At 40.2% G+C, this 11,063-nt stretch overlaps 4 protein-coding genes across 11 annotated transcripts in view; 2 read left to right on the top strand and 2 right to left on the bottom strand.

Moving 5' to 3' along the window:
• Nucleotides 1–11,063, bottom strand: part of LOC133844128 (proteasome inhibitor PI31 subunit) — a 90,934-nt gene that overhangs the window by 35,423 nt on the left and 44,448 nt on the right. The gene's annotated exons all lie outside the window — the stretch shown is intronic.
• LOC133844130 (uncharacterized) overlaps nucleotides 1–11,063 on the top strand; it is a 52,701-nt gene that overhangs the window by 18,342 nt on the left and 23,296 nt on the right. The window lies entirely within an intron of this gene.
• On the top strand, nucleotides 444–10,016 carry LOC133844112 (DENN domain-containing protein 1A). 8 transcript variants are annotated; one of them, XM_062277947.1, is made up of 10 exons: nucleotides 448–1,099; nucleotides 1,302–1,499; nucleotides 4,013–4,283; nucleotides 4,348–4,401; nucleotides 4,470–4,730; nucleotides 4,793–5,254; nucleotides 6,846–6,878; nucleotides 7,009–7,524; nucleotides 7,935–8,489; nucleotides 8,754–10,016. In XM_062277947.1, the coding sequence occupies exons 1-10, from the start codon at nucleotides 1,083–1,085 to the stop codon at nucleotides 9,264–9,266; spliced, it is 2,880 nt and encodes a 959-aa protein (XP_062133931.1). In that variant the 5' UTR covers nucleotides 448–1,082; the 3' UTR covers nucleotides 9,267–10,016. The 8 variants fall into 8 exon arrangements, 7 of the variants coding, with proteins under 7 accessions (XP_062133933.1, XP_062133931.1, XP_062133934.1 ...); XM_062277948.1 differs by having other exon boundaries at nucleotides 449–1,099; nucleotides 7,009–7,512; XR_009894569.1 differs by lacking the exons at nucleotides 7,935–8,489; nucleotides 8,754–10,016 and adding an exon at nucleotides 5,651–5,780 and having other exon boundaries at nucleotides 444–1,099; nucleotides 7,009–7,113.
• LOC133844135 (glutathione S-transferase 1) lies at nucleotides 9,345–10,723 on the bottom strand. Its single transcript, XM_062277987.1, has 4 exons — nucleotides 10,541–10,723; nucleotides 10,434–10,482; nucleotides 10,312–10,373; nucleotides 9,345–10,256 (listed from the first exon to the last, which is right to left on the bottom strand). Exons 1-4 carry the CDS (start codon nucleotides 10,636–10,638, stop codon nucleotides 9,785–9,787), a joined length of 681 nt encoding a protein of 226 aa, XP_062133971.1. The 5' UTR covers nucleotides 10,639–10,723; the 3' UTR covers nucleotides 9,345–9,784.

The raw sequence follows: 11,063 nt of genomic DNA, 5'->3' as shown, positions 1-11,063 counted from the left end.
GAGTTAACAGGAACTAGTTAAGCACAGCTGACCCCTTCAATCGGTTATCGAATAGAACACCAATCATGAGAAATGTGGCCGTTATTCGTATGATAATCGTTTTTCGATTTCTCTGGTTGCCGAAAAGTATGTTTTTTTGAGGAATAAGTGCAGGCCAAACACACAAATATTATCATGAATATATTGTAGATGATGTCCAAAGCTTTAGGAAATGAAGAAAAATTAAACTGCATGTTTAAAAACTTACCTGATTCGTAAATGTAGTGTGGCCAAATGACAGGTTTCTGTATTTTAGTATATCTAAACAACATTAAAGTGCATGTATTTAAAGTCTTGCGTTTGGTAACATTCCGACAAATAAAATAGCTTTAAAAAAGCTCTATTTTTTAAGAAACAAAAACAAAAATCCACCTAAAAAATTAAAAATACGAAGATTATTATTACATTACATTACATTACAAATAACATTAAAGTTTTCCATAAAAAATCGATATTTTGGAACATTTTAAATACATCCATCGATGCATCGATGTTGGCGTCAATGTTCCTCCACCTAAGTCAGTACAAGTGCAACTGCTGTCTGGGTCGGTCGCGTTCGTCCGCGTGAGTCTCTTTGTTGGTGTTTTGTCGGTCGAATTGTTTTTGTTCGATAATATTGCAGATTAATAAATGTGTGCTAAGTGTATTATTAATAATTGGGGCTAGAGCACTTGCCCAGAATCAAATATACAGTGGCCTTGAATAGTTTCAAAAAATTGCATACGCAATAGCGAGAGAAAAACAATGAAAAATATGATTCAATGACGTCGCGAATCCAAATCGTGAATCGACAAAGAGAAACAGCAAGAGCAAGGCAGCTGAAGTGAAGAGAAGGGCGCAGTGACAGTAGTGAATGTTTATGCGGGCTGCTGCTGCTGTTCGCTCGTTGTGTGATTGAGTGACAAAACAAATCCAAATTAAAAATACGACATATGAAAATAGCAGATCGGAGTAGTAGAAAACAACAGATAAAAACACACAAATTAAATTGATTGAAACATGTGCTAGAAAAGAAAACTGGCAGCAAATACAACATCCAGAAAATGGGTTCGCGTATCAAGTGAGTATTTCATATTCTCTGAGATTTCCATCTGCTGGGAATAGAAAAAACTACATACAATATGTGCAGTGGGCGTAACGCTTGGCTGAGCAGTGAAATTTACATCAGCTGCTCGTATTTTATAAACTACAACTACTTCTACTGCTACTACTACATGTTTATTATAAGCTAGCTTACCTAATGAATGTTCTGCTATTGACAGAAATGATGTGAAAAAACTCTTTGAGTTTTGGTGCGAAGTGAAACCCACGCGAGGCATTGATCGTGGCACTATCAGTCGAAATGGAGGAGGCACAGCGACGCCCGCTGGCGTTATTATCGAGAGTTTCCCAGAGGGATTTCGCGATAAGGAGGTGCTCACCGGCATACCATCGTTTGCCTTTCCCTGCGACATCGAAAGGTGAGTTTCATGCAATCATCTGTTACAAATTCCCCACGAAACATTGCATCAGTATGTGTGTGTATTTGTTTCCGGTTACTCTACGTTAGTCATATACACGAGCCATAGACAAACAACAACAACAAATAGAACCAACAACAACCGTTTGATGTTCGGTTTGATATTTACAGTCTGACTGGGTGAATGGTCGACAACGACGACGCTGACGTTGACGTCGACGCTGATGAATCATGGCATCAGCAGCAGCAGCGACTGCGACCACTTCAAGTTTGTCCATGAATTGTATAACCTGTTGTGTTGTAGTTTTATGTTTGTTTACATGTGCGCCAGATTGTATGGCGCATTGTGATGGATTATTTCATTCGCATTTTGCTGAGCGCAATTCATTTTCGCACTTTACGCTGTTCGCTGCTGCTGTTGTTGTTTTTTCTCTTTTATAGTAAATATTTCCTCACTCTGGTTACTATATCAGTTACATACATATGGTGAATATCGTATATATGTATGTATGGCCAATTGAATTGTCTTTTGTGGAGTGCCTTGTTAGTCACGCCGAAAACATTTCTGGTTTATCTGTTGTGTGCAGCTGCTCAAAACTCAAAACTGGGCAATAAGTTGTCTTTGGTTTCGCCCCTCGTCTCCCTTTCCCATTCCATTTGCCCTCTATGCCATAATTATCGCAGGGAAAACACTGATAAACTTGAGTTTTCGAAAGCGGCGAACAAATGTTGCTCATGTTCAAAGTAAAATTAATAATAATTGCAAATATTAGCCAGTGGCAATGATTTTAGGAATTAGCTCATCAACAATAAAGAGATAGAGAGAGTCATACAACAACGATAACAATTCGCCTGCAGCTCCCTTTCTTTTTCTTTCATTTGTTGTCTGTCTGTCTTAATTCAAACAAAAGTCTTATTCTCCTCTCGCTCTCTCGCAGAATACTAGCATTGTTGTAATTAACTGTTATCGGCAAAGTCAATGCACCGACATGCTAAGCTTGGGGAATGTCACCGCCACTTCCTCCTTGGCCGCACAATAAAAAAAAAACAACAACAGCAAGAAGACGCGCATTGCGATTTTGTCGCTCCGCCTGCTTTGCATATTTTATTAAATAAACTGCGCGCATCGCATCTAACGACTTTACGTAATCCGCAAACGCCAAGAAAAATGCCCGCGAAATGCGAAAGAGCTGTAAAAAAAAAATAAAATAAAAGCAAAACACAACTCAAAACGGAGGCCAAAGCAAAAGACGCAACGCGTCGCATTGAAAGTGAGCTAAGTGGGAGTAAATATTATGTTTGTTATTGTTGTTGTTGTCGTTGCTGTTGCTGCAAATTGTGCGTTGTTTAAATTGCTAATAAGCTATTTCCACACACACACACTCACGTACACACAATAACAAGACTTGAGCCGAAAGCAAAAAAATGTATTGCATAAATTTACATATAATTTATGTTTAGTCTTTAATATGTTTTAAATGGCTTATATGCTATAAAATGCCTCATAAAATATAGATTTTATTGTTTGCCTCCTAATTGTTTATTATGTGGATTAAGAGACAGTTCACAGAAATGGCAAATCAACTTTTCTCGCGTCAATGAACAACGGCATTAGTCATTCTCAGGCAGCAAACCAGAAGAAAGAGCAATGAATAGCTGTCTAATTTTGGTAGATACTATAACACAAGTAATGCTGTATATACTATGTAAGTAATCTGTACAAACAGAGATGCAATGAAGCACAGCATGGAGCACGCGCCTCTTACTATTGTTGTTGATATCAAGGTCATTCAGCATCGAATCGTGCCACCGTTGCTTGTTCGCCGTTGTCGACCGGATGCTCTTTAATAATCTTTATATTGTATACACAACAGACCAGAGAATGCTTGCCCACTCCTGACCGCAAATGGTCCATGTGAAGCAAATATAGCCGTATTTGATGAAATGGCTAATTGTATACAATTACATAATTTGTCTTATTCCAAGAATAAGTCGATAAAATGGAAGAATAATTGTTTGCTTTTATTTTCGAATATTTGCAGCGTACAGACTATTTATGTGGTTATATTGGCATTCCCAGTATATGTTTTAATCTCTGAATAATTTTCGCTGGAAATTTGCAATTCCATCGACTTATCTGTAGTTCAAAGGTCTATGAAAATAAATTGGCACGAAAATAATATATAACATATACAAGGTGGGGTGAAAAGGAAGCTCCTTAAGCTCCTTGGTGGTTCTTATATGCAGATATGGTAAAATTATGCGATTTTATAGGTGGTCATTCATAGACCTATTAAATTTCAGCATGGCGTAATTTTCGTCATGGGAAAAATACTTTTTTGAGAATAAAAATAAGATAAGAAATCCACTTCCACTTTGGTTATTAAAACTTGGGAAAATTTGCTGGCATAGGTTAATCGATTTAAAGGACAAAAGTCAAACGCATAATTTCGAGGATAAATTCAGCAACGAGACTAATTACATATATTAAATTGTACACTCTTTATTTTACAGGGGATCAGTGCAATCGTATTCATTTGTACATACCACCGGCGACTCGAAATGGCGATTTGGCTTCTGTCGACACGATCCTAAAACGGATACGGCGATGGTGCTGATCACCTATCTGCCCTGGCACGACACCTTCCTCAAGCTGTTGATTGTACTGGCCGAACTGCGGCGTACGGATCGAAATGGCTTTCGAACCTTCCTATCGGAGGCTTACAACAGAGGCGTGCCCGATTCGGGCGGCAGTTTAACGGTATTCTACAGTAGCGGACAGAGCGTAAGTTGAATGAAAATTAATGCTGTTGACATGTGTGACAATAATTTTCTCGATTATCTTGCAGCATTTTACGTTTGAACGTCCGTTGCAGTTTCAGCTGCCTAGCATACCAGAAAATGTAAGCGTTGACTTTGTCTAATCAACCTTGCTAATTAAGTGAATAAATGGTGATTTATTTCATTACAGCATAACCTAAATCTGTATTACAATTTTGTGGATCCGAAGGAGATGATCTGTGTATTTGCTGCCATGCTTGCCGAACGGCGAATCATATTCACTTCCAGCCACTTGGATAGGCTCTCCTCTTGCATTCAAGCAGCCAATGCATTCCTCTATCCTATGGTCTGGCAGCACATATTCATACCGGTGTTGCCTTGGGAATTTAAGGATTACCTGGGTGCACCCATGCCATATCTAATTGGTGTGCCAAAGCCAGTACTCGACACTGTAAGCATTGAGCTAAAGCTAACCACGTTTCCTTATTAAAGATATATACATTTTTAATGTAGGTTTCCGACGATGAGCTCGGAGAAGTTGTGATCTTAAACTGTGATACAAAGATATTCGAAAGCCCCTTTGATGATGTGCGTTCGCTGCCGCCGGAGATTGTGTCGCAACTTAAGAAATATCTGAGCCACACGCAGGATCACATTGGGGATCGTGTATCGAAAATATTTCTAGGTGCACTGGTGCAGCTGATTGGCGGCTATCGGGATGCTGTTGAGTTTCACGACACCTGCAAGACGTTCAATCACGCCAAATTCATTGAATCTCGGCCCGCACATTTGCGTCCCTTTCTAACCAAAATGATGGAGTTGCAGATCTTTGCGCAATTCGTCGACGATCGACTCAAAATGCTCAATAGCGGTTTGGGATTCTCCGATGAATTCGAACTGGAAACTGTGCGCTATGCGGAAAAGATGAAGAAACGCGGTCGCAACTATGTATTCCTAAAGCAAATGAAGGACAAGGTGAGTGATGCTGCTGATGCAAATGTAATGCTTTTTTGGCTTAGCTATGGCCTTGGTCGGTGTCTCTGTTGCCTTAACCCACTCATTGAGCAATTCCGACATACACCCATTCCACAATCCATACTTCCCACTTTTTAGTTGTGCTACACTTTTTGGGTCTTATTGTACATACATATATACGTAATTGTATTTAAATATACATATATATATTTATTTCTATTTGGTTTGGAGAGCATACATGGATGAAAGAGAGTTCCCCCTGCGCTGTCCCACTACAACTCCCGATAAATGTTGTGCCGTATTTTATAAGAATTGCTAAAACTTTGCTGTTTTCTCTTTATTTATTGATTTTGATCAACCATATTATCTTTAATTTAATTTCGATTTATTTCGCAGTATTATTTGGGAAAGCGCAGTGTTTCGCGAGTGTTTGCCAAGAACTATATTTAAACTGAATGCCATCCGTCCATCACCAAAATACGAGTAGAATTTCCACACACACAAAAACACCTTTTCACATCAAAATGTTAGTTTTATTGAATCTTCCTTTCTCTCTTTTTAATCTAGTACTGCACTTAATACTTTAATTCACGGCAAAAATAATTCTTTTTTTAGTTCCTTTTTTTTTATTATTTTCGTATATATTTTTTGTGTTTTTAACTTAATTATTTTTTCCTTAATTGTAGTTTCAATGTTTTTGTTAGAGATCATCATCAAATACTGGGCGCGCTCTTAATGTCAATTATGGGCAATTCCAAAACAAAAAGAAAATAATTATATAATACAATGCAGGAACACATTTTAAGCTTTTCGGGCTTGATTTAATTGATTTAATTATTTTTTATCTGATATTTTTCTAAACGAAACCTTCTACTAAAAGAGCAGAAATTAAATTAATATAAATATGATGATTCTTGCGGAATCTTGTTGGGTAAAAATGAAGTTCAACGTTTTCCGCAGAAACCATTTTTTCACGTTCTTAACTCTTCTCGCTTTGAATTATGGAATTGCCTATATACTATGTCTAACGCTAACCGCGCGTCATTTACTTACAACCTCAAATGATAACAAATGTTAGCCTTGGACATATGCAAACATAACGAATGAAATTTTTATCAACCGGGGTAGTTACACAAATATATCATTATTATCCAGACACCTTGAATACTGCACACTCGACTAATCGACCCACAAATCTCGCAAATATAATTTTTAACAACCTTGAACCGAAATCATTATGGAAGATCATCAGCATTTTCAAGCCTCATTGCACTAACCCATCATTATTACGTATATATCAGCATTGTCATCGCCTTCATAATTAACAATTAAGTAGTAATTAGTTGTAATTTTCATTGTATTCATTGTATTGCTGCGGCGGCTTATTTTCATATACATATTTCTCATTAATGTATTGTATGTCTGTCGCGTGAATCGTGAATCTCTTTCATATGCTACTTTGGGACTCACGTTGTGTGCTTCTGTGCTTTATGCTCGCTCGCTCGTTCTGGCTTTGAATCGATAATATATCAATCGATCCTACCTACTACTGTATTACTGTATTATCCAAACATGCGCCTAACTTTTGCAGACTAATCCAGCTGTTAAGTCTGCCGTCAAATCGGTGAGTGGTTTAGCTCTATTTTATCTTAATCTCGTAATTCATATACGTTCGATCTGTGTTTCATTTTTGATATATGCCTCTAATTAAACGGCTTGGATTGATCCAATCTCTGTTTGATATTCCGCTAAAGGTCAAGGAGAGTTCGCGTGGCGTTAAGACCGCCTACAAGAAGTGGCGCGACAACGGCAGCCACAATCCCAATCATCAGTTCCACTTTGGCCTCGGCTCGCCACAGCACTCGGATCGACCGGACGGCAGCAACGGTGCTGCATTTGGGCGGAAGGTCACCCATCGTTCGGCGCCCAGTTCACCGGTTTGCAGTAAACGGCTGGAGGGCGAGATTAGCGTGAATGGAGGAGGAGGAATCGCGACTCGGGAGCAAACGTCGCTGCAATTGCATCCAGCGCATGGCCAGCCACGTCGTGGCCCCGTTTCGCTGGCCATGTCGAGCTCAAGTAGTCACATACCCGCGAATGGTTCTACGCTGGGTGCGTCGATGCGTGGTAATTGTGATCATCTTGTGGGTGCGTCTCCTGCTGTTAGCTCGGCAAGCTCGATCTGCTCATCGGAGATGAATCTGTCGCAGGAGCTGCAGAATCATCCGCTCTTTAAGACGCCCGCCGTTGATCGCAGCGTAAGTAGCATGGTGCGTGCATACGAGAGTCGGCTGCTGCAGCTCTGAAATGTGTCGCGTTGCATTTGCGTTGCACTGCGTCGCTTGCTTATGTGGCATACAGCTTGTTTATTGTCTCTTTTATCACAAACACTCGTTAATATTAATTTGTGCATTATTGATGTTGTTTCTATACTACGTGAATAGCGAAACAAAAATATTGATGTTACGTTCATTCTTTTCATTGCCTTTTCATGTGTTTTTTTTTTCTATGTGTGTTGTCTCGTCTCGCCTCGTCTCCTTGTGTCTGTCTGTGTGTATCTCTTGTGTATGTACAACTCGATTGTGTTTGCTCATCTTCTTGCAACTTGCACCACCAAAACAACACAAAAAACACCGCCACCAATCACCGCCACTCGTCATTCGCCATCCGCCATGTGCAGCTTAAGCCAAATGCCGAACACCACAGCACACGATCGCGCATCGCCGCTGCAAATACAAATGGAGCACCGCCCGCACGTCCTCCGCCGCCAACCACACAGCCCGTCTCCTACTACAATCATCCGTATGCGCCCAGCAATTCAACGCCCTCGCATGTTGTGGTGGAGTCAAAGCCACCGCGGCACACATCGACGCCTGCGAAGGGACGTCAACTGGCGACCACAGACTCCAGTTTTGACAATCCACCGGATATGCAATCACCACCGATACCGCCAAGGCGTCAGTGCAGCGCTAATGCTGTGGTGGCGGCCACAGCTGCCGCAGTGACGGCTGGCATTAATCGACTGGAGCGTAATTGCTGGCAGGATGAGCAGAATGATTCGTTGCGCTGCTCAAACACGTCAACAGGATCGGCGTCATCGTCGTCGGCGTCGTCGTCATCCTGCTCGTCGGGTGCCTCGTTTGTAACGGCTGCCTCAAGGTTCTCGCAGCTAAATATGTCCTCGCCGAACGGCTCCGAGCCGGCGCCGATACCAACGCCGCGGGCCAAAAGAGAGGTACATCAGCTGCGCGTCTAGTTGTCTAAGAACGTCCTGGTTGCGGCCCCATAACACATTTACTAACACATTTAGCTCTGCTTATCTATCATTTAATAAGACCCGGCCATTGTTTTGCACCCCTTCCTTGTAGTAGTTGCGTTGCAATCAATCACTAATCCGCATTTTTCTGCCTGTCATTTAGTAGCCTAACCATTCGCATAATCTGCTTTACAATTTGCTTACAATCAAAATAATTGTAAATTCGTTTGTTTATTTACACAGTCACCGCGGAGCAATAGTAGCGCACAACCCCAACCAGAGGATAGCATGAATGATCTGATATCGCTGGACGATAGCAACAACACTAGCTTCGATCTGGAGGACTTCGATCCGCTCAATCAGAATGCAAGACCCTTGCCACCGCTGGGCAGCAAACATTTCAACAGCAACAAGACGAAGTCAAGCACACTGCCCGCCGGCGTCACCAGCAGCGTGGTTATGCAGGCCAATAATAGTGTCAACAATCCGCTGTATCCATACTTTGCGCCCAAGCACATGGCCACTGTGGCTGCGGTCACAAATCGAGTGACTCCGTTGCCCCCACAAATACAACGCAACAATATGACAGGTGTGAAGCCGGATGATGACTTTGAGCTGTTGCGAAAATATGGGTTAGATCAGTTCTCATTAAATGTAACCACGACGACAACGACTCCGAGCAATACCACAGCGCCAGCATTAACCGCAGGCACAGGCGTTGGCAAGGGAATGAATAACTGGACGACCTTTGACTAATGATATAAGAAAGGAGACGTTTTCGTCGTCGTGTGTTTGCTGGGAAAGTATACCAAAATAAGTGTGATTAGGTTTATGATTGTGTTGTATATAGCTAGATATAGAAGAAGGAGTAGTAGGCAAGTTACCTGCGATAACAAACTATGATATCAGACAAAACCTTAAATATTATTATTCTTGCATACAAACAAATACATACATAAATATACCGTTATATATACGTCGTATTCTAGTTATACACATGTTTGGTAGTTCAGTGACCGTTTCAAAATCAAAACTTTTGTTTCAAAATCAAAACTTTTGCTTATATATCGATGAAAACAAACAACAAATGCATCAAAAGAAAACTCACAACGAGCAACTTATTTCACATGAATACCAACATTTGACTTCCAAATCAAAAGACACATGAGAATTTAGTGTAGCCAGAATTTAATCCAATTAGCTTATAAACAAATTAATTCAAATTGCAAATACATATTATATATATGAACAAATCAAACACAAACATTGAACAATTAATTATTTGCCTTGTGTTCGGCCATGCAGTTTAGAATACGTTGCTGCAGAGCCTTCGCACCCTTTAGATTAATCTCTTCATAGTCTGGCAGCAATTTCTGCATTCGCTGTAGCCATCCGTTAATCTCCGGATACCGTTCCTGGTCTATAGGAACAAGCAACTCCAGTGTAATCAGTGTCGTGTGAATGGATATATCAGCCACGCTTAATTCATTGCCAACAACGAAGCTGCCCTGATTCAAAAATTGCTCTAACGAGGCATATGCATTGTGACAAAGTTCTAAGGAGCGCGCATTGAACTCCGCCTCGCCACCGTATATATTCCGTGCCACAATGTCTTTGATCACCTGAAAGAGCACGCCGTTCTCATAGTGCATGCGATGATCAATGTGTGCACGACGCTTCAAGTCTTTCGAATACAATTGATCATCTTTAGCATACTTGGCCACCATGAAGCACATAATTGCATGACTAAGAACAAGCACTTTGAAAACGAGTTTCTTAATTGATCCAGTTTCGTACGCACCTATCCACATAGACCTCTCCGTCTGTGTCCACGAACACGGGAATCTGATGCTGCGGATTGAGCTGTTGAGAAAATTGCATAAGTACGATTGAAAAATATATGTAAATAGTGTATGCTTGTACCTTTAGAAACTCCGGACTCAAGTGCTCCTTTTTGGAAAAGTCAACAGCACTGTTTAAAAAGAAAACAAAAGTGAAAATGATCTAAATATATACAGTATAAGACTCACATAAGATCTAAGTCTAGTCCAATAAGCTTTGCAGTTAGAATGCAGGCCCGTGCCGGAGGACTAAATAGAGCGTAGTACAAAGATGGCTTTTCAGGCATTGTAAGACTGCAATAACAGGACGTTTATTATTGAATAAATTATATTTTTTAGATCAGTTCAGACCTTGTTTATTAAAAAAAAAACTGTTAAAAAAAATCTGTGCGACCGCACGCCGAACTTTTATAATAAACAAAAACGCTAATAATTGCCACCTCGTTAGTTATTAGTATTTTTATTAGTATATTTCTACAACGCGCAAGAAACCGCGACATTTAAAACAACTGATTTACTTTTTAAACGATTTCTAGCTTTTGGGCATTTTTACCATTGATCAAACTTAAGTTAGAAACACACATTTGGAAAAATAATTTAAATGACAAAACGAGTAATCGAATTATATATAGCAACATACAAAGGTGCCTATTTTTATATCAAAGGTATTATAGCCTATTTCCACTGCATCAAAAAACCTCGGTTTTTTCCC

The sequence above is a fragment of the Drosophila sulfurigaster genome, chromosome 3 (genome assembly GCF_023558435.1).
Source record: "Drosophila sulfurigaster albostrigata strain 15112-1811.04 chromosome 3, ASM2355843v2, whole genome shotgun sequence".
NCBI classification, from domain to species: Eukaryota; Metazoa; Arthropoda; class Insecta; order Diptera; family Drosophilidae; genus Drosophila; species Drosophila sulfurigaster.
The sequence above is the reverse complement of the archived record's forward strand: the minus strand, read 5'-3'. Positions and strand labels throughout refer to the sequence as shown.

What these genes read in the sequence shown, in the direction of transcription:
- LOC133844112 (XM_062277947.1), top strand. An exon ending in TAAAGCAAATGAAGGACAAG is followed by an intron (nt 5,255 to 6,845) that starts GTGAGTGATGCT and finishes TAACTTTTGCAG; the next exon opens with ACTAATCCAGCTGTTAAGTC. An exon ending in CGCCGCGGGCCAAAAGAGAG is followed by an intron (nt 8,490 to 8,753) that starts GTACATCAGCTG and finishes TTATTTACACAG; the next exon opens with TCACCGCGGAGCAATAGTAG.
- LOC133844135 (XM_062277987.1), bottom strand. Translation starts at nt 10,638, where the DNA reads ATGCCTGAAAAGCCATCTTTGTACTACGCTCTATTTAGTCCTCCGGCA. An exon ending in GGACTAGACTTAGATCTTAT is followed by an intron (nt 10,483 to 10,540) that starts GTGAGTCTTATA and finishes CTTTTTAAACAG; the next exon opens with TGCTGTTGACTTTTCCAAAA. An exon ending in GGAGAGGTCTATGTGGATAG is followed by an intron (nt 10,257 to 10,311) that starts GTGCGTACGAAA and finishes GCTTGTTCTTAG; the next exon opens with TCATGCAATTATGTGCTTCA.